Source organism: Vipera berus, assembly GCF_964194415.1.
Source record: "Vipera berus genome assembly, chromosome: 10".
NCBI classification, from domain to species: Eukaryota; Metazoa; Chordata; class Lepidosauria; order Squamata; family Viperidae; genus Vipera; species Vipera berus.
The window spans coordinates 4,628,686-4,650,698 of NC_138213.1; the positions used below are offsets into that span (position 1 = coordinate 4,628,686).

The 22,013-nt window shown below is 39.1% G+C and overlaps 1 protein-coding gene across 8 annotated transcripts in view; it reads right to left on the minus strand.

Annotated features, from left to right (window-relative positions):
• Nucleotides 1-22,013, minus strand: part of CHD9 (chromodomain helicase DNA binding protein 9) — a 48,884-nt gene that overhangs the window by 7,252 nt on the left and 19,619 nt on the right. For 5 of the 8 annotated variants that reach the window (XM_081335750.1, XM_081335749.1, XM_081335754.1 and 2 more), the window contains 30 exons: nucleotides 20,852-20,963; nucleotides 20,569-20,715; nucleotides 20,338-20,406; nucleotides 20,188-20,243; nucleotides 19,571-19,688; nucleotides 19,156-19,242; nucleotides 18,538-18,675; nucleotides 17,956-18,077; nucleotides 17,483-17,726; nucleotides 16,581-16,757; nucleotides 15,542-15,685; nucleotides 14,163-14,418; nucleotides 13,547-13,757; nucleotides 12,700-12,895; nucleotides 12,433-12,600; nucleotides 11,302-11,481; nucleotides 10,707-10,817; nucleotides 10,135-10,331; nucleotides 9,450-9,649; nucleotides 9,152-9,311; nucleotides 8,307-8,396; nucleotides 7,992-8,095; nucleotides 7,791-7,908; nucleotides 6,651-6,708; nucleotides 5,652-5,694; nucleotides 5,320-5,539; nucleotides 5,015-5,217; nucleotides 3,379-4,290; nucleotides 1,562-1,725; nucleotides 744-1,034 (listed from right to left, as the gene is read on the minus strand). In XM_081335750.1, the coding sequence (XP_081191876.1) occupies nucleotides 744-1,034; nucleotides 1,562-1,725; nucleotides 3,379-4,290; nucleotides 5,015-5,217; nucleotides 5,320-5,539; nucleotides 5,652-5,694; nucleotides 6,651-6,708; nucleotides 7,791-7,908; nucleotides 7,992-8,095; nucleotides 8,307-8,396; nucleotides 9,152-9,311; nucleotides 9,450-9,649; nucleotides 10,135-10,331; nucleotides 10,707-10,817; nucleotides 11,302-11,481; nucleotides 12,433-12,600; nucleotides 12,700-12,895; nucleotides 13,547-13,757; nucleotides 14,163-14,418; nucleotides 15,542-15,685; nucleotides 16,581-16,757; nucleotides 17,483-17,726; nucleotides 17,956-18,077; nucleotides 18,538-18,675; nucleotides 19,156-19,242; nucleotides 19,571-19,688; nucleotides 20,188-20,243; nucleotides 20,338-20,406; nucleotides 20,569-20,715; nucleotides 20,852-20,963 (5,296 nt within the window). The remainder of the gene's footprint in view (nucleotides 1-743; nucleotides 1,035-1,561; nucleotides 1,726-3,378; nucleotides 4,291-5,014; nucleotides 5,218-5,319; nucleotides 5,540-5,651; nucleotides 5,695-6,650; nucleotides 6,709-7,790; nucleotides 7,909-7,991; nucleotides 8,096-8,306; nucleotides 8,397-9,151; nucleotides 9,312-9,449; nucleotides 9,650-10,134; nucleotides 10,332-10,706; nucleotides 10,818-11,301; nucleotides 11,482-12,432; nucleotides 12,601-12,699; nucleotides 12,896-13,546; nucleotides 13,758-14,162; nucleotides 14,419-15,541; nucleotides 15,686-16,580; nucleotides 16,758-17,482; nucleotides 17,727-17,955; nucleotides 18,078-18,537; nucleotides 18,676-19,155; nucleotides 19,243-19,570; nucleotides 19,689-20,187; nucleotides 20,244-20,337; nucleotides 20,407-20,568; nucleotides 20,716-20,851; nucleotides 20,964-22,013) is intronic. The other 3 variants (XM_081335752.1, XM_081335751.1, XM_081335755.1) reach the window with 1 other exon arrangement.

Consider the following 22,013-nt stretch of genomic DNA (forward strand, 5'->3'; position numbering starts at 1 on the left):
ACCGACTCACATTTATGACGGTCGCAGTGTCCCGGAGACACGTGATTACCTTTTGCAGACCTTTGACAAGCCAAGTCAATGGGGAAGCCAGATTCACTTAGCACCTGCAGTGACTCGCTTAACAACTGCCTCGCTTAGGAACATAGATTTTGGGCTCAGTTATGGTCATAAGTCGAGGACGACCCGTATTAACCATTGCACTTAGCCAGTTTCAGTATCAAATGCATTAGGTAACTTTTATAGATATGCATCGAAAATGGAAATCCATAGCAATCCAGAGACCAAGCTGGAAGAGGTTGAATTATTAATGAGTGTGTTACCTGCTAACTCCAGTGTACAAACCTAAGGAGCTACGGAAATTATTCTGATGGTTTGCTAAGGGTACTTGAAATTATAATTAATCGAAAACTCCCACCCACCCCCCCTTTTTTTTTTAAAAAAAAGGTAATTCTAAAATAAAAGATGCCATACTTTGGAAAGTAACTAGTGCCAGAAAAAGCATTGAGAAAGACTGCAAAAGAGCAAGAAACGATGCTAGGCTGTTGCTAGGTCTTGAAAACGAGATTCTCAAAAGAGAAAGAGAGAGATAGAGGGAAAAAAAATAATTCCAAAATTGCTGCTTCAAAACACCCGCAAGTATTTAGGCCAAGGAAGTAAGATTGAGAGCAGGCAGCCACTTATAGATAAAGCATGCTGCACACCGCAATCGCAATCAGGTCCTAAGGCGATAAAAATAAACATACGTCATTGATTTTCACTGTAAACTCCTTTTCCTGCACATGCTTCTTCACCTTTGACATCTGTGGTGATTGGTCGCTTTCTTCTTTAATGTCTGCGCTTGGGGGGGTCGGGAGGCCGGGCTCGTTGTAGTCAACAGCAGCAGCTGCTGCCCCCGCCGCCCCTGGGCTGTCTAGAAGCTTGGTGGTGTAGAAGGAAGCCACAGGGTTGGTCTCGTAATTTCTCCTTGCTAAAGGCCATTTACCTTTCAGGACCGTTTGGCAAATGCTATCCAGGCGGTTAATCATAACCCGATCCTAAAAGAAACAGGAGGCTGCTTAGGAATGTCATCTTCCCCTCTCTCAGGACTAGCGCGACTTGCAAACCATCAGCGCGTTAACAGCACACGGAAAAGATGCCTCTGAACAGTTTAGATCCGGAAGGAATTCTTTCCCGTTTTACACTCCTTACTCTAGCACTGATGATGTTACTAGTTAGGCTCAGGAAACGTCTGCAAGGAAACACCAAGAACCCCTCATTCCAACCCTGAGCTGCAAATATTCCCCTTCATTTCCTGTTTTACCCCAAAACTACCCAGAGAGAAATTACAGACTGTACTCAGTCAAAGGGACGAAAGCACACACCTTACTAATAACCGTTTGTCTGAAATGTTACAGGTCTTCTCGCTTCAGGAAGCGGTTGGGCTAGAAGACCTCCAAGGTTCCTTCCGCTATTTTTTTATTTTTATTTTTTTTTTTGAACTACGACATGATTTTTAACCTGAAGTGGAAAAACGTTTCAATTTTCATTTCATGGCAGTTAAGCATTTGGCTACAACTTTTACCTTGGGCCAGTAGGAAGCAGCTAACATGTATCCACCTTGTAAGAGACAATTAGAATTTGGTGTTCCGTTATTCATTTGGAAACTGTCCTGGGTTTCATCCTGCATGGTGCTTATGGAAGCTACGCTTTCTTCATCGTACACTTTCAGGTGAGCCGTTCCTTCGCCTGGAGGAAATGTTTAAGATAATCAGTAACAACAGTACACTCCAAACCTATGCAGAGGTTTGACGGGCACCACTGTACAACACGCTTCCTCGCCCTCCCTGCCCACCAAATTCTGAAGGACATACAAATAGTCCTCAACGTCTACGGAGGCGCTCAGTCATCCAGGCCATGGTTCTCCAAAAAGGTGCTTTTTCCCAAAAGGCAACTGGACGTCTTTACTATTTTCCTTGGAAACGTTTCACTTCTCATCCAAGAAGCTTCTTCAGAACTTTGGATAAAGCACCCTTTGGGATAGATAGTCCTCGATTTAATTAACATTGGTTCAGCAACCAGCCAAAATTACGTCGGCACTGAACGAGTGGCATTTTTCAATGGTAGCACCAGGGCCAGGCTGGAAGAAGATGCCTTCCAGGGCCTCCTTGGCCAAGGCATCCCTCGCGCTCCTTACCCGACGCTCCATCTGCTTAACAACCTGTGAGATGGCTTGACCACCAGGAGTGCAGTCACTGAGTGGTCGCTAAGCAAGGTGCCAATGGCCACCTTGCTCAATGACCGAGATTCTGGTGCCAACTGAGGTCATAAGTCGAGGGCTATTGGTAAATGCATTTTGCTTGACAGATGAGAGAAATTAAGTTAGAAGGAATTGGTTTGAGATGCAGGACAACAATAATACTGGTTTTTAAATCATAGGACAAATAATGCCTGCTCCGCTATACACCATGTCACAATTGCAAGAAAAAAAATGAGAATCTGTTCACCAAGCACATAAAAATGAGCACAGGAACATTAAAAAGTTGTACCTAAACAATTAAAGGAGATTAAATTGCACTGATGAATGTTTCATGCTAGCCACAAAACGTTCTACCAATTTCTTTTGCAAGCCATCAAGGAAAGCAGAATGTGGCTTAATGGCATAAATTTCTGGTGATCGTATCAGAAAAATCTTAGCTCCATACTTAATTTTTTTCTTACTGGATGGAACTGTAAGAAACGATTAACTAGCTATTGATATATTGTCTTTGTAAATACATAATTACCTAACCTTTTTTGTTTTGCGCTATAAACGTTATTCTTAAAGAGTAAAAATAATAATAATTCCGGAGTAATCTGGAACTTATTTTCCCATCCACAAACACTATGGAAGATTACAGTGCAGATACATTTTCTGACTGTGCAGCTTTCCCGGATTCACACTGCAACTTTTAAAGACGTGTTTCTATATCCATATTGAAAATGTACCAATTTTCATGCAAATTAAAAGAACAACCTTACATCAAAAGAGAGGTCAGCATGGAACAAATCTGAGAATGAGCAAACGACATATTGAAAATATTCTGTACAAATAGGGAGACATTGGGCAAAGAGAAAAGGGAGGCCCGTAATGCAGAGTTGTTCTCTGTATGGAGTACAAGACTAATGACAGACCGAACTCTCATTCTCTTCTGACTATAGACGACTTCATCAGATATTTTCCTTGTTCTTCAAGCAAGATTAATTTCCCCCCAGCCAGTCTGGTTAGATAATTTCTTTGTCCTTCTAAAACACATTACCTATGACTCAAAAGACCACGCTTCATCTGAAAATCTGTGAAAAGGTAGTTTATGTCTTTCTCTGAATCAGCTTTTGAGGGCTTTTTTTTTTAAAGGCACTTACGTCTCTTTTGTGCCTCCTCTTCATCACTGTCACTCTCTTCCGATGAAGAGGAAGAAGAGGAGGAAGAGGAGGAAGAGGACGAAGAGGAGGAGGAGGACGATGACGCTGAAGAACAAGATGAAGAAGATGAAGAGCTGGATCCTGATCTGGAACGAGAGCAAGAGGAAGAAGACGACGATGAAGACGAAGAGGGTCTGGAAGAACAAGACGATCTATCTGAATCGGAGTCTGAATCAGAGCTAGAGTCCGATCCTCTCTTCCCAGATCTTGGCTTTTTGGAAGCAGCGTTTAGCGTTAAGGGTTCCGTCCTGGCCGCAACCATGCGCCTGTCGCTATCTGCCTTCGGAACAGGCTTGTGGTCTGCAGCCTGGAAGGGTGAGCCATTCTTTGGACTCGGCGGTTCTGCCTTCACTCCCATCGGCACGTTTTCGGGAGACGCGGACTCTTCGTCGGAAGAATGAGGTTCTTTGTGGTTTTCATCATGAGGTTTTGCGTCCTCAAGCACGTTCCCTTTCACGTCAGGCAGCCTGGCTTGAGGCACGAGAGGAGATGCAGACAACGCCGCCTGGTACTGCTGTAAGAGCGGAGTAGGAGTCCTCGAAAGCGCTACTTTACTGTGGCTGTAGTTCCTCTGAGCTGACATGAAGGAAAGTTCAGGATCGCGGAGGATGTGGTAATCCGTCCTGCTAACGCCGTGTTTCGCAGCGCCAACCAATAAATCCCAGTCATGGGTCCCACATTCCCACCAAACGGGCAAGTCTGGATTTGGCTGACAAAGTTTTAATCGCTCACAGAGCTGAGGATGGCGGACAGCTTGCTCTCGTACCTTTCTCAGGAGCTCAATACGGTATAAGGTTCGAGATGCACGTTCTTCTGTTATTGGCTGAAGGAAAAGATTGGAATCCACAAAGTCTGCACAGGAAACACACCAAGAATTAGACTCGTAACAGGATCTTCTAAGTTCCCTTGGAACCTTGGACATTAAATATGTTTTTTTAATTTATTAGGAAAATATTACTTATCCATCCAACCCACCCACCCCTCCGATCTTTTTTTCTTTCACTGAAGACTTAATGCTATCTTCTAAGGTTAAAAAAAAAATCTAGGATCTAGCATTTGCTTTGGGGGAAGAATTTCTAAACATTGCAATATATTAAAATATGCATTTCATGATGTAGGTCAGGGGTGTCAAACTCAATTTCATTGAGGGCCGCATCAGCATTGTGGTTGTCCTCAGGGGGCCGGGTGGGTATGGCCAGGGTGGGCGTGCCCTACTGGGTGGGCGTGGCTAGAGTGCGTATGGCCTACTGGGTGGGCGTGGCCAGCTCTACATCATTCGCATCAAGGGTGCTTATGGGGGCCTGGGCAGGAGTGGGACAGATCTGAGGGTCTCTGGCAGAAGGAGGGTCTCTGGGCCAGGCAGTGGGGGCCGTTCCCTCACTGTTTCCAGGATGGCTTCGCGGGCCACATGAAACCACTTTGCGGGTCGGATCTGGCCCCCGGGCCTTGAGTTTGACATGTCTGATGTAGGTTTTCTGTCTTAGGGCAACTTTTCAAGCATGTGTTTTATGTTTTTACTGCTCCTAAATCAGTTTTATTTTCTTTTTTTTGGGGGGAGCAATTATAAGCAACTCACCATCTTTTGAAGGGAGGCGACAAACTCTTCTGCACATGGCCATGAATGCGTACAGATATTTCTCTAAGCTTTCGTCCGTTTTTTTATGTAGCCTCGCCATTGCTCTAAATTTTGTCCAGTCAAACTGGGCTCTGTCTGGATCAAATACTACACCAAAAGTAGACACCACTCTGTAGAAGTCAGCTTCTTCTCTTCTCGTCCATCTATATGGAACGGCAAAGGGGAAAATTGATCACAAACAAACCATATTTCCAGAACACCATGAAGGAGTCAGATTTTTTTGTTATCTGCAAAATTCAGTCTACCTTTGTTGTCTTTCAATTTTGGCAGCCACTTTTGGATTTAAAACAGCTTCTTCAAAGGCAGATGGCATCACACATGCCTGGACAGAAAATGATGCTTGAATTGGCTGGCTTTGCCTGTTCTTGCTGGTACGTTGATATGCTGTTATGAGGCGACGCAACCGTGTTGTTAAGGCAGACTGAGTTGGCCAGTAAAGCTTGTCTCCTTCAATCAACTGACCATCTGTAATTGACAGAGACGACTGTAATAATTGGTACTGTATCAAACAAAGTGGAAGGTTGTATTTCAGAAGTGCAATTGTTGAAGAAGAAAGTTAAAACCATGAGATTTTTACCTCCATCTCCTATTACAAGATCCCCAGGCGATGAGGCATCATCCTAAGAAATAACATTTAGAATGCAAAATGAACAGAAGCACCAGTTACAATATATGCCGCATTTTGAAGTTGACTCAACCCACCAAAAAAAAGCACCAGTAACTTAAGTTAACTAGGGATGACGGACAACTCTCATTTAAACATAAACTCATGAATTCTCTTTACAAAACCCATGATTTCTCTATACAAAGTAAGAAAAAAAGCATCATATGAAATGAATGCAATTGTAAATAATAGAGCAATGAATGTAAATATTTACAGGGCTTATAGGCTGCTCCAATCAGAGCTGGTGTGAATGTTGGGGAAAATATTGTCCTGGGGGGGGGGAAGCATTCTTCCTTGATTTATTGGGGAGGCAGATGTTATGGGCAGAAAGCTCACCTACAGATGTTCAGACCCTGAACTATGCTGAGCTTTAAATGTGCAACCAGCGTCTGGATTTGCACCTGAAAGGCCACTGGTAACCAGTAGAGCTTTCACACCATTGGTGTTATATGGGAGTAATGAGAGGAGTCCATAGCTACTGGGACTGCTGTACTGGATCAGCTGTAGCTCTGCATACTCTTCAAGTGCAGCACCAAAGTGGTCACACTGGAACAGACCAGTCGAGAGGCGATTATGGCCTGAGTGACTGTGAGCAAAATCTCCCGTTCTAGGATAGGTCACAACTGGCACATCAGATGAAGCAATGAGAATGGCCTCCTAGCCATTAATAGCCACTCAAGTAGGAGTTGTGAGTCCAGTAGGAGTTATAAGCCAGTTCAGGACTGGGGGGGCGGGCGGCATGACCCCATCCAGAATTAAATTAGGAGTTTCCTTGGAGTCAGATGCCTTGCAAACGTGGAGTCATTCTATCTTGCTTGGATTAAGCCTTAACCTGATCCTCCCCATCCAGATCCAAACAAATTTACCCAAACTGTAAAGAAACAAATGAATGATGAACTGCAAATGTGTTACCTCCATATCGTCTTTAAACAAGGCTGGGGCTGGTTTGTATTCTGGGTCTTCTACATCCCTAAGAAACACGTTCAACACAGAAGTGTAAATGATATGAAACTGAAGAACTATCTTTTAGTTACTAAAAAATGAGAATGATAAAATGAGTTTATTTGCAGGGAAAAGCAAAGTATTACCTAAAAAGTTTGATTCTAATAATCTGATTCCTTTGATCTTGAAATTGTTCTTTGAAAAAGACCACTTGCTGAAGTTACATGTAAAATGTTCAAATTATCATAATTATCAGATTATGGTCTTAAAGCCTTCTGTTTTGCGAAGTATATCATAACTTGATGACACAGTACTAAATGAATCAACATAATTGTTAATATAATGTTTATGGATTTGCAGGGCTGATTATGTGTCATCAAGTCATTTTTGACTCCTAGCGACCACCTAGATTGCAGGGATCACCCAGACAGAGATACAGAGAACTACTCAATGATAATTCCTTAAAATAACCGGCTACTGAATTGCTTTTTCATTTAACAGCGTATTGTTAGTTTCCCATTAATCTCCTTCTTACACAAATATTTATAGAGCATGATAAACGAGACAAACTTGACTCCTAAGGACCATGCAGATACCTTCATACAGTTTCTTGGAAACCATAATTTGCTGTTGTCTTCTTCCAATAACTTTTTTTCAACTCCTTAATCTATAGTCTACGGCTTGACTAGGCTCAAATGATCCTATTTCATTAGGCAAACTTGCTTTCTGGAAAGGAATGTAATGCTGAGATAGATGAAAGTAAAGGAAGGAGGACGAGCAGAAACAAAGTGGTATTACAGTGCTGATGGGTGCACAGCTGGAGGACTTGAAAGATCAGGTGAGCGACAAATTGTCATGGACAAAATCTATGGTTGCCAACAGCAGACAATACCTTAAGAACACATGCCCAATCAATAGCTAAAAGCTTTGGTATCTTCCAGGAAAGTAATCTAGCCTGTTTTTCCCCACAAAAATCTAGCTATCTTTTCTTATAGGTCCTAAAGGGTTTGTCTCAGCAGAGTTAAAATCAGATTAATTACTAAACGGATAGTATTTGCATGGCCACTAAAAATGGCAACCAGCTTTCAAACGTGGTTTAAAACTTCATACCCATCCATATAGTCATTCGCTCTCTGCTCAGCTGCCACAGCCTTATCATCCGGTTTCCCCACTCTTTCCAAGAAGCAAAGGGCGGCGTCTGCTCGAATTGTGTTGTATTTTTCATAACCTGGAAAGAAATGTATTCTGAATATAAACTCAAAAGACAAACTTCACCAAAAAGGAAAAAGAGACAATATCCTCATGGCTTACCATGTTTAAAAACACCTATCAATAGAGATTTATCTGCTTCTATATCCCACCATTCAGCTGGCACTTCAGAGTGGTCTGGTTCTGGGATCCAAATATCAATTTCACTGAAAGGTTTACCCAGAAAGCAGGTGTTAAGTCTTCCCATCATGAGATATAAACTTTTCCCCCAATACAGAAATGTGACAACATATATAAATATCTAACTTTTAAATTAAAAGCATCAAAAATTCTGTTAAAACTCATCTTAATTCAAAAGCTACTAACGTTACTTAATTTTGACCAAGAAGTAAAAGAAACAATCTCAGTATCATTTACCTGGCATCAACTCCTTCAAAAACTTTTTGGAATTCATTACCAATGACTTCTTGCTTCAAGTAATACAGCATTCTAACTCGAAGTAAAACCCTAAGCATGCACATAAAAATAAATATAAAGCCATTTGTTACATTCAGATTGCTTTCATTTGAAACAGTTCTTAATTTAAAATATGTATTAGGTATGTCTAACCATATCCTACGATCACTTATCAACTAATACCACAAACGTCTGATTTATTTTCCTTGGCAAGATTCTAGATTGCCTTTCTTTAAAAAAAAAATCCTTAAAAATTAATTATGTATTTTTTTCCCTTTGTGTGTTTCACCTAAACTTAGCTGAACAGACACATAAAGTCAAGATATTTTGAGACATCCCCAAAAGCCTACAGGGAGAAGCTAAACCAACTGTGCTTCACTAAATCCAGAAAAATGAATGGACCACTTTTGAAAATATATAAATACAAGAGCTTCTGGCTACATAATGCTCTCTGCTAATGTTTTAAGATAATACATGGCTGTTATTAAAAATTATCAGCTGCTTCCAAACTGGGAGCTGAAAACAGGTCTTGAATGAGTAGAATATTTCTCCCAAAAGATACAAGTCTATCCTTCTTCTCTCTCGCCATCTCTTAGATACTAGTGCCATTTCAAGATATACCTGCACAAGCAGAAGCTACTGACTCAACAAAATCATTACCATTAACACTTATTTCATTAAAAATGTCCACATTATTTAACTCACTAGGTTTAGTAAAAGGATTGTTTGTATTTCTAGAAAATGTATTTTAAAATCACATTCACAATTACTTTTTATAATAACCCAAGGCTTACAGTGACACTTACTTATTACAGTGGTGTTTTATGTGCTTTTTATACCCATCATCTTGCAACAAATGTTCTGGATTGTACTTGCGAAGCCACTCAGCTTTATGAATATCAAATGTGCTTGTTTGGGTCTTAACTTTTTTTCCTTTTCTGCCCCTGGGAACAGGGGCTGACAAACCTAGGCCAAACAAGAATAGAAGGCAGGAACTTATATTTTTATCATGGTTTATAAGAATCATGTTTGAGTAACAAATTCTTCTTTTTAAAATGAGCTTTTTGTTCCCTTGCTCGCTAACATCCTTAAAAAAAGACTTACCTAAGTGATTCTGTAATTCTCGAGTCTGTCCGTTCTCAGTTGGCGTAATAAGATCCCAAATAAAACTTTTAATCTTTTCATCTCCTCTATAATGGACGAGGCAATATGCTAGGAGGGCTCGGCAAATTATCTCCACATCTTGTTCGTTTAGCTGTCGCTTGAAGCGCCCGTGAGATAAAATTTCTCTCCAACGACCCCACCTATTTCATTTTAAGTTTGAACATTTGAAACAAAAGTGACATACGTCAGACGACTTTTTATGCGTTAATGCCCAGTGTTCTTAATTAAATGCGTAGTCTGGATTCTTTCATTTCTATCCATAGATGACAGGATTGGCAATTCAAGTTGTCAATCATTCATTAGGATGCCATTAAGGATGCAAAGATCTGAATAACTGTTATGTGCAACACTTTATTTAAATTCTATGCATTCTACTCTGCCATTATTAACTGGACTTTTTTTTTTACTACGACCAAGGACAATATAGTTTGAATTCAGTATTTGCTGAAAGATAAGGTTTTGTGATCAGTACAATCTACTCTTACAAAACTTTACATTATTTTATTAAATTACATTATTGGAACCACAAACGCCAGAAACAAAGAGTGTAAAGTGAGAGAATACTCTTTTTAAAAGATGCATTTTTCTTTCACTATTCCAGAGTAAAAGGGAAAAAAAATCTTACCCATAAACTAACAGGTTTTTTTCCACCCTAAAGCATTCTGTTCTTCCATATCCACTGGAGCGATCACAAGGTCTTCTAAGTTTTGGTTTATCCTCTCCTTCACTTTCGATGTCAGACAATTCGGCAAGTTCATCTTTTGTAGCATTAAATGGCCTTGTTTGCTTCCTAATTCTTGGGGTGTCAATAACCAAGCTATTCTGAATAATATAAATAAAGGTGTGTTTCAAATATCTCTGCGGATTAAGACAGACAGGTTCCTACAGCTCAAATTTCCAAAGCCTTATGGTTATATAAAGAGTACTACAAGAGCCTATATAAACCAGGATAAAAGTGTATTTAATCCATGCCTTTCCCTTAAAACTGTCTAGCTCTTCAAAAATTCCATAAAGTCCAGTGTCTTTTAGATGGTTATATAAACAAAACATGTACATAATTCTAGCAGTAGACCATATTCTAGTCAGAATTTTTTATCCATAAAAATTGCTCAAAGTTATTATAAATTGTTTTTAAAAAAAATTAGCCATGGTCACTCAGCAAAAACACTGGTAAATTTTTATTGAAAATGTACTTACTCTACCACTGAGGGCATCTATGTCTATTTCAGCTTTTTTGGCCCATTTCTGCCAGAAGTTGGGATCATCTAATGAAATATCTGTTCTGTTTCCAGATGCAACAAAACTAGCCTGAAATAACAAACAGTAAAGCACCATAATAGAGCAATTCTTTTTAAGGTATGACGAATTAGGTAACAGTGTACCTTAATAGCAGGAAAGAACCCCATTTGCAGGATCAGATACTTTATCAATTGTTAGTTACATATGATAAAAATGTATATAAGTGTTCTGTAGTTCAGATTCAAATTAGCCACACAGATTTATTTAGAGGTAACATCTCAATTTTTGAACATAAAGCTTTTCCCATTCTGAGCGCAACTCCAGGGGTCTGAAAACAAAACAGATAGCTCCAAGCATTTTGGACAGGTTAAGCTCAACAAACATAAAGAGAGGGTTCTTGAGCTCAAATACTAACAACATATTCAAAACAACCCATTCTGTACTCAGAGCAATTCAAAACAAAACATTTTGTACATCTTTAAGAACTCTCAGAATTTGCTCAGTGCCCTGTGGAAAAGGCACAATTTATATGTGCCGAACAGTTTCTAACTACCTTAGCGAATGTGGAACCCCTTCCTTCAGATTCAATTGTGATTGTTTTTGTGCGGCGCTGCAAGATTTGATCAATGTCTTCTTCACAGAACTTAGAGCCTTCATCCTCTTCATCCATGATGGCGCCATACGCACCTCTTCGAAGCAAGTCCTCAATTTCCTTTTTAGAAAGTTGCTGGATCTAAGGAAGTAGGATTTGGATACATTTAAAAAAAGCAAGAAAAATAATTTTGTTTACTTATGGTCTTGCATAAAAATAACACTTTTTGTTTAATCATATACGTAATTTAATGGGCGAAAAAACAATTTCTTTATATCTTTATCGGAAATGTTCCAAAAACATTATATGATTCTGGTTTATTTTAATATGGGCAGTCCTTGACTTATGACTACAATGGAGCTTAAAATTTTTGTTGCTAAGTAAGAAAGTTGTTTAAGTGAGTTTTGCACCATTTTACCACCTTTCTTGCGACGGTTCATAAGTAAATCACTGCAGTTAAGTTAGTTAACCCGGTTGTTAAGTGAATCTGGTTTCCCCATGGACTTTGCTTGTCAGAAGGTCACAGAAGGGAATCACGTGACCCCCAGGAAATTGCAACCGTCATAAACCTGAGTCAGTTGCCAAGCATCTGAATTTTGATCACGTGACCCTGGGGATGTTGCAATGGTTGTTAAGTGTGAAAAACGGTCGTCACTTTTTTCAGTGCCGCTGTAACTTCGAACGGCCACTAAACAAGCTGTTGTAAGCCGAGGACTTATCAGGATTGGGCTTTTTTAGCCAGGCAACTACAAATAAAACCAACCCCCGTTTTCTTATTTAAAATGGATGCACGGTTTTAAGAATCCCCAGGCTGTATTTTGTAGGCTCTCCTTTTAAGTCAGACACCTAAGGGCAGAATGCAACATCCCAACAAACAAGACAGTCAAGTATCTAAAGGAAGCTTTTGTTGCAACATGAATAGGGCTTTGAGATTGTAATGGAAGCAAAAGAGCAAGAAATGGTGCAGAGTTTCACGAGATGCTTCGCTTTTAAAGGTTTCCTTTGGAAATTGGTTGGGGGGGGGCTTTTTTTTTCCTTTCCCGTTTTATGCTTCTAGCTTTTTTTTTTTAAAAGGAAACCAAGGGTACGTACACCGCCCACACTGTTTTCTCTGCCGCTCATGCTCTGCAAGACAGCTTTATCTAAACCGAGCTTCAGGCTTGCTCGGTCAAACATCTCCCTTTCGTAGGAGTTTCTTGTTATCAGCCTGTAGACTTTCACCGCCTTGTTCTGACCAATCCTATGACAGCGCGCTTGAGCCTAGGGAGACAAGGACAGCGATCCATCACAAAGAGGCGGTCATAATTAATTCATTCAATTTCCGGGAGCACGATCGAAATTGACATTTTGACGTTCTACCTGCAAATCGTTCTGAGGATTCCAGTCTGAATCGAAAATGATACAAGTATCGGCGGCTGTTAAATTTATGCCTAAGCCGCCAGCTCTGGTACAGAGAAGGAAAACAAAACGATCGGAATCCGGCTTGCTAAATCGATCGATGGCAGCCTGACGTAAGTTTCCCCTCACTCTTCCATCGATTCGCTCGTACAGATACCTTTGAAGTGTAAAAAAAAAGAGGGGTCAAAGAGGCCGTCTACGTCACACTTGAACAGCCCTCTCAGAAGGGGAGGGATACGACATCATCTATCTGCAGTCTACAACGCAGTCCTTTCAACAGTTCCATTTGCACCACTTGGGTGACTCTGAGGACACAGATAAACCTCCAGGTAGCATTAACGACTCGCTAAAAGAAGGCAAATGACCAGCTGTCTGCAAGGAGTACAAATCCTCCCATTCCCCCACCATCCAGTCAGAGCTGAAGAAAGCTTCTGGGATGAGAAGCGAAACGTCTTCAAAGAAAAACAAGGAATCCCAGTTTGCCTCGTGAAAAAGCATCTTAGGGATAACTATGACCTGGATGATGGAGAATCTCCCTAGACATGTAAAAAAAAGGAAGCAATTTAAAGAAAGCCCTCTTAGCACTAGAGTTAGAATTCAATGGATCAAATAGTTAATATTTGATATCTAAATATCAGTAGGCTTGTCAATTCAAGCTCCGAGGGTTGAAATCCACACACCTTCAAGCTGTCAAGGTTGAGAAACACAAGCATTAAAGTTAAATCCACAGCCAAGAATTCATGCACAACTCAGCACATTAACCAAGTACTTGAGGCGAACTCGGGTATTTGCAATAGGGAAAGCTCACCTTTTATGTATTAGGTAATCTTCCAGGATATCAAGACAGCGGACCATCTGAGAGAAGATAAGCACCTTGTGGCCTCCTGCTTTCATTTTTGGAAGAAGCTTATCAATGAGGACTAGTTTCCCAGCAGACTGGATCATTGCTTGCAGGTGAAAATCAGGAGCCGTCAGACTATAGGTTTCCCTAAATTCTCCTAAGATTTTTTCCTCAGCCCCTGTTCAGGAAAAGCAGAAAAAAAAAAACAATTTGCATTATTCTTTTGTTTCCAAGTACAGAAATATTATACAGTTCTGGGTCTGAACTGCATCAGAAGCATTACGTCAGAAATTCTCCACAATTAGCATAATGAAATATTTACTGCCGTTCACCATCCTTGGACACTTTTATGAATGTTCCTCATACAAATTCTCAGGTGAAATGACAGCTGTTACTCAACTGAGAAACATATTAATGTTAAATAAAGCAACATTGTTCTAAGTGTGTTGTAAACAAACGGATTCTCGAGGAGGCTTTAAGGAACTGATCCTAATTGTAAAGTCAGTGATGATGGCCTCGCTATGAATGAGGCCTAAAGTAAATAAAAAGGGTGGGTTTTTTTAAAAAAAATATATATACCTACCTTTGATAAGATATGGGTGATTGCAGCATTTCCTGAGTTCCATCATGGTATTAACTAAGTTAGGCACATTAGCTTGCCCTGCCCCCTTGGACAAAAATGCAAAGTTTTTCTCTAAAATAGCTCGATAATATTTCTTCTGGATATTTGTTAACTCCACTTCAATAATAGTCTCTTGCTTGGGAGCCAACTTCTTCTCTACATCTTCTTTCAGTCTTCTTAGCATCATTGGTTTCAGGATAGCCTGCAGTTTTTGCACCTATATAAAACATAACAACTAACTAAACGCCAAATAACTAGAATTTACAAGCTATTCAATCACTATGCAGGGCTGCTAAAGGCTGCTTGATACTTTTTGATAAGAGTCGCAGACTCCCCATTTTATATTTTTTTTTTTAAAAAAACTATTAGTTGTAGAAAATATGAGTTTTGAAGGAAGTACAAGTCCCATAACTGCCATCTATGGATAACACAGCACAGGGGAAAAAGAGAGCTAAAGATTCAGGCAATTAGTTCCACATACAGGCAGTCCTTGACTTACAGCAGTTCATTTAGTGACCCTTCAAAGTTACAACAGCACTGAAAAGTGATTTATGACTATTTTTCACACTCGCAATTGCAGCATCCGCCTGGTCATGGGATCAAAATTGGGGCGCTTGGCAACTGACTCATATTTATGACGGTTGCAGTGTCCTGGGTGGTCATGTGATCCCCTATTGTGACGGTCTGACAAGCAAAGTCAATGGGGAAATCCAGATTCGCTTAACGACCATGCCACTAAGTTAATGACTGCAGTGATCTGCTTAATGATTGTGGCAAGAATGGTCATAAAATGGGTCTTACAATTCACTTATCAAATGTCTCACTTAGCAACAAGACTTTTTGGGCTCAATTGTGGTCATAACTTGAGGACTACCTGTACTGTAAGAGCCTGCAAAATTCTTGGCAAATCACTGAAAGTGAAAGGAAATCTGGAAATTGGAGGTTGCAAGGTTTTGCCTTTTAAAGAAAACACAGTAAAAGCCAACTTTTCTAGATTTGTTCCATCTATGGGTGGAGCTGATGTAGCTTTTTGAACCCAAGGCAATATATTTATTTGCAACAAACTATGTAAGAAAGTAGGATTCTGCACATATAAAAAACTCACATTTTCTATCCGTGATTTTTTTTCTGCCCAAATCTCTTTGTATTTATACAACTGAAATTAAACAACAAGAACCCAAAGAAATTAAAGTAGCTAAATTCCTGAATAACCGTGACATTCTATAAAGGCTGCTGGGGAGGCCATGAAATAAATTAATTGACTGGCCTGTATTGAAATGGGTAACTTGATCATATTCTAGTTTCTGAATGTGTATGAACGTAACACAAAATATTCATACCTGTTCCTCTGTTTTAAGGTCTCCAAATTCCTGCATGAATGTAGATTCGGCTGGGAAGCGCAGAGGTTCAAGGAAGTGAAGAAGGCTGAATAATTCTTCTACGGTGTTTTGCAGTGGAGTGCCGGTCAATAGCACCTTATGCTCCTAAAGATGTACAGAAAATACATTTGACAAGAAGTTATAAACCATCTTTCAATGTAACCGGAATGACAAGAGAAAAATGCAGAATAAGCCTATACCATTCCAGACAAATGGCTGTCCAGTCTCTTCTTAAAGAGCCTTAGTGATGGAGCACCTACAACTTCGGGAAGGAAACTGTTCCACTGATTAATTGTTCTCACTGTCAGGACATTTCTCCTTAGTTCTAGGTTGCTTGTCTTTGATTAGGTTCCATTCGTTGCTTCTTGTCCTGCCCTCTGGGGCTTTGGAGAATAGGTTGACCCCCTCTTCTTTGTGGCAGCCCCTTAGATATTGGAACATTGCTATACTGTCACCCCTAGTCTTTCCTGCAATTGTTCTTCCTTTTTGGCCTCACATGCCAATTGATAAAATAGTTATTTTGGTAACTTTTTTTATCTTTTAAGTAATTTTATTTAGCACTAAAGATCACAAAATACATTTTGAGCAATAAAATAAATGGCATGTAATAGAAAAAAGATGGCTTAATGAGTTTAAAGGTCAAGAGAATCTAGCTATATTGCAAACACAGAGTTTCATGCAAGATATTATATTCATGTTATAGAGGGGCAAAGTTATAAAATAAAGTTAAGCAAGTAGAAACACACATCCCTTCCTGATGTGTAAGCTGCAAAGTAACAATAACTCTTTTGAGGGTGCGTAAATTCAACTTCATGAGCATTCCATCTCCCACAGGACATACAGTTTTGGAAAGAAGAAAAGGTGAGCAACAATAACACAACCAACTCAAGTTAAGAATCAAATATATTCCTTTATTTGGAGTTTAGCATTCTACTTTCTGTGGGTATTCATCTTTCTTGACATGAGTCATATCTCATTACATTAAAAAATGAATACTCACAAGATTCATGAGTTTGAGTCCCTCCAGGAGTTTGCAGTTTCTATTCTTCAATCGGTGTGCTTCATCAATAATAACACAACGCCATTCAATTGCGTTGAGCTCAGGACAGCCCCCAAGAATCATTTCAAAAGTGGTGATTATGGCCTGGAACTTGTAGGTGTCCCTAATGATGCGGCCCTAGGAGAATATAAATGAAAGCAAAAGACAGTTTGCAAACTTATTGCGAACTTCCCATTTTTCATTGCATCTGCTTGTGAAGTTAATGGCAGGATGAGCAGGGATACTTTTTAAAATAGGCTGCCCTATAACAAAAAATTCAAAAGGAAGTTGGTATAATAAATTGTCAGGTACTTAAGAGCGAGGACTTGGCAGTATAAGGAAACAACAGCCAACGACTTAATAGCTGGCCAATCAACAACTAAAAAGCCATACACAACGAAGCACCACATAAATACTACTGCCCTAAGCACACATTCTGGTTGTTCCCCGAGGATGGGCTCCAGTATGAGTCCGAAAGTTCAGAAGACTAAAACCTCTGGTCCGGCCGACCGACCCAGATTGGATCCTATAAAAAATTATCTCCATTTAAGTGCATCTAAATTCTCAAGATGTCAACTATCTTTGTAATATATTTGGGAAGCATAATCTGATATCTCTAAATAAAATTCTACAGGTTTTCAGTACATTCCTATATTTCTCGAGTGCATAAAAAATCACCTATGTCACATTAAAACGAAACCAAAAAAATTGCTCCAAACTGGGAAATTTTAAGACTTGTGGATTTTAACTCCTAGAATTCTGGGAGTTGAAGTCCACAAGTCCGGCTTGGATACCCCACGCTATGCAATACCTATATATCAACTCGCCATGTTTGCTATGCAGAATTCAGTGCAGAAAAATACCTGTGAATCCCTGAAGTACATCTCATACCGCTGTATCATTTGCCTACTAATCATGCTTCCGTGATAGACCACAACATTAAGATCGGTCCAGGTCCGGAACTCTCTCTCCCAGTTGGTTATGGTCGAAAGCGGAGCAATGATCAAGAAGGGTCCTTTGATCCCATTCAGAAGGATTTCACAGAGGAATGTGATCGACTGGATGGTTTTGCCAAGGCCCATTTCATCTGCTAAAATGCAGTTTTGTCTGAAAAACACAAGTACACCTGTTGGTAGGGCCATTAGGAGGAATATATGCAGAATACAGAATAACACAGTTGGGAGAGACCTTGCAGGTCTTCTGGGTCTAACTCTCTGCTCAAGCAGGAGACTCTGTACAATTCCAGAAAAATGGCTCTCCAATCTCTTCCTAAAAACCTCCCGGGATGCAGCACCCACAAGCTGTTGAGGCAAGCATTGGTTTAGAGAGAACATACCTATTATACCAATTGAAAAGAAGCCAGTTGACACCTTCCAACTGGTATTCCCTGAGTTGGTTGCCATTTTTATATTCCCTGGACTGTTCTATTTTCTTCCATGAATTAGGAGGAGGGCGATCCTTGGAAATAAAATACGAAATCTTTGAAATTATCCACTTGAAGAAAAACAGCAAAGAATGGCTACGAAGGGCTACGAAGAATCTATCCCTGTAAATCTGGGACCCTGTAAACTAGCTTCTGAAATACAGTTGCTGAAATATGCATATTTATAAGAATAACTTGTAAGAAATTAACCTGAGTTTTTGTTTTCATCATGCAGAGAGGGGGGGAGGGGGCAGAGGGTAGCCATCAGGCTTCCAGGGTCTTACAATCCAATCCAATCCAATCCAATCCAATCTAATCCAATCCAATCAAACCCATTCCTTGTCTTATCCCCATTGTCAGAGATCAGACAAGAGATCTCTATATTTTATTTATATGAAGGAGCCGAGATGGGATTTTCCTACTCAAAGGAACCTCATGATACTATTTCTAGTAATATTTCTCAGTAGAATGGTTAGTTATTTCTAGTTATCTTACCAATCGTCTTGAATCAAGCCTTAAAGCTTGCAGCTGTTCAAATTCTTCTATTTTTCCTTGGTCTACGTCTTCTTTCAATTCCCATGTGCTGTCTTCATATGGCAAGGAGCACCACTTTACTAAATAGTAAGTAACGTGCTGCGGTGGGGGGGGGGAGGGAGAAAAAGTACTTGGGTTATCCACTCAGCCATCAGGAGTCTCATGTATAATTACTGAGTATAAATCTTCATTAGATTCATGCACTGCGCTTCCTTTCCCCATCGTTTTTCTTTCCTACCGTTCCGTTCTCGATGTTCTGAATATTGAATTTGTCATTTACCTATTCGTTCTGTCCTACATTTTATTTCTATAGCTCAGAACTGACAATCTGAAAATAAATATATATGGGTCATGTCAGTGGTGGGATTCAAATAGGTCAACAACCGGTTCTCTGTGTGGATGCCGCTTCCAGATGTCCATTCCGGTCCTGGGCAACAAAAAAACGAGCTATCGGCTCTGCCGAAGCGGTGCGAACCGGCTGAATCCCACCACTGGGTCATATACTGTACATATCGGTGTATGTGTGCTTTAGTTTCAGAGCCCCTGGTTTATATATGACTTTTTATTTTCAAGTTATACCTCTCCAGTGTCTTTATCTTCACAAAAGGAGACTTCTAAAACCCGGTCTACTTCAGTATAATCAGGATTAAAAGGTTCTTCCTCCATCTAAAAATTAAAATATGTATATTTTAGATACCTGAACAAGCTAACACAGTGACGAGCTTGAAATACAGACCGTGATGCATTGTAATTGATTCATATTACTGGCTGTACCTAAATTATTAATAGCAGGCCTTGAAAAAATTGTTCTCTTCCCTTTTAAAAAAGAAAAATCCATTTATATAGCATTTGACTACTAAAAATGAACAAGGCAAATATATTCTTTGCAAAACAACACCCAAACTACAACATGACAAACAGCAAATTGTATAAAGCCCTAGTAATCAATAATTAGTTTAGCAAGATTTCTGTGTAGATTTTTATACATACTCACATCTGCAAAAAAATGGGCTCTCTGTGCTTGCCTCAGCTTGAAACGTTTGATTTTCTGCTGGATTCTTTTGTCCTTTAAAAGCTGTTGCTCTGTGGCCCATTCACAGTGGAGGTAGGAGCTAGCATTACAAAACGGTGCGGTACGTATTATTGCAAGCATAGGTTTTTATATAGGCTTTTATGACATTAGACAACTTGTGCAATGAAAAGTGAACTTCAGTTTTTGTTAGAATTACATTCTAGAGATTTTATTTAGAGCATCTATTTCCTTGAAGTCAGGAATAAAGTCAAAGTGCATACATAAAATAGCACACCCTTATTATTTTAGAATTAGATCTCTACAACAAGCTATGGATCTGACTCATAAGCAGAAATAAAATATTCTCCTTCTACTTGCTAATTGCAGCAGAGACAGTTCTACATGGGCAAAGGGATTTCAGAACCAAGGACAATGCTGTTCTAAGGTTGTCTGACTTTTTTTAAAAAAAATGTTTTTACAAACTCAAGTAGAAAGTTATGCTATTAATTTGGATAAACACTCCAAAATGTAGAACTCCTTCATTTAATTAGATATGATGAGGTAGTTAACCAAAATAGCATTTTAACTACAATACTTACTAGTTTTTGTATTTAACAAAAAATTCTTCGGCTTCCACTGACCCAGTCCCTGGAATCTGAAAATGTACATCATACCCTGTTTAATATGCATTGATACACTTTATTTTAATTGTGAATTAAAAACTCATGAGTACCTCCATTTTTACTCACTTCTTTTTTTACAATTCTGGAAGATAAAATTTTATCTACAATCGCCGCATCTTCTTCACTTGGATTCTCCTGTTTAGATGAAAATATGAGCTACATTTTAATCATCTAAGAATTTTTCCCATACAATTTCACGCTACAAAGATGCTTTGACGAAATATATCTGTAATCATTGCTAGCTAGGTAGGAAAAACCCAAAAACTTGTCTCTTAAACCCGATACGATTTTACTTACTACAAATAACTGTAAAGGTTGCTCAGCAGGCAAAGGAGCAGAATTTTTTTTTATTTTTACAGAAACTTTGGTTTCTTCCTCAGATTGCTTTCCTTCACCTTCTTCGGCATATTTCTTCCTTTTAACTTGCCGATTAGATCTTCTCTTCTACAATAGAATGACATAACCTTAACCAATCGTTTGCAATCTTTTTCTTTCTCTCTCTTTTTTTTAAGGATTAGGGTAAGACAGGTTGATGACCCTATGTTAATAGCTATAAAAAAAAATTGCTTTTTTAAAATACCTGTGAACTTTCGTCTTTGAAGGGTTGCTGAGTGGTCTGTTTAGCATCGGACAATTCGTCTGAGGAGTCATTTTTTCGCTTCTGTTTTTTACCCAGTGTAATAATAAGCTTGCTGTTTTGAGACAAAAGACACTGTTACCAGTGCAGAAAACTCAAGCCAGGATGGGAATATGAAACATCAAGTCACATACAAACTTTTCTTACTGTTATCAAAATTAGAGTGCTTGGTGAGTTTAATCATTGAAAGTAGAAGTATTATTTTGTGGAGAACAAATAGAAGCACTAAATATTTTACATATAAAAGATACTGAAATGAAAATAAATGTAACGCACATACATTGTATACGAATATTTACTCACAATCTAGAGTTAGCACAGCATAACATTTCAGGTTGACAAGTTTGGATTTCAGATAATCAAGAAACACAGAAATGATTTCATTACTAGCAACTGATGATGACTCCATGAATGTAGGAGAAAATTATATTCTAATGCAACAGCATTAATTATATCTCTGCGTTTATAGTGAAAAGGTTACAGAAAAGAGAGCAATATTAATCTCATCCCATCTTGCTTTTAATCAAAGGGCCACAGAGACATATAATTTTCCATATTTAAAATCCGACAAGCACTGCTTTTCACTGCATTTTTAAAATATTCACAATGTGATTACAATCCAACCCCAATTTAGATAAAGAGATGTCCTTAGATGCATACTTTACATATTACAGATTGGATAATTACACACCATGTAGAACTGAAAACTGCTTTAGAACAGACTTTTCTGTTGATCCAAAGCCCTGAAACCCAAACAATTTGGGCTTATTTTATATACTGTAAATGAATATATGATATTCATTTGTTGCAACTAATACTGTAGTTGCAGCAAATGAATATCATATACAGTATAATGTATTTTTATATACTCTCTCTCTCTCTCTCTCTCTCTCTCACACACACACACACACACACACACACACACACACACACACCATGGCTAACCACTGGAAGTTAATTAAAAATCATGATACGTAACTGGCTCAATTTCGGATGCACTACATTAGAAGGAAGAAATGCTGTCTTAAATAAATGTGACCTTCCATGTCTGAGTTAATAAACTGCAGGTAATATTAGAGTTAAGCAACAATTCATCAAGCTTACA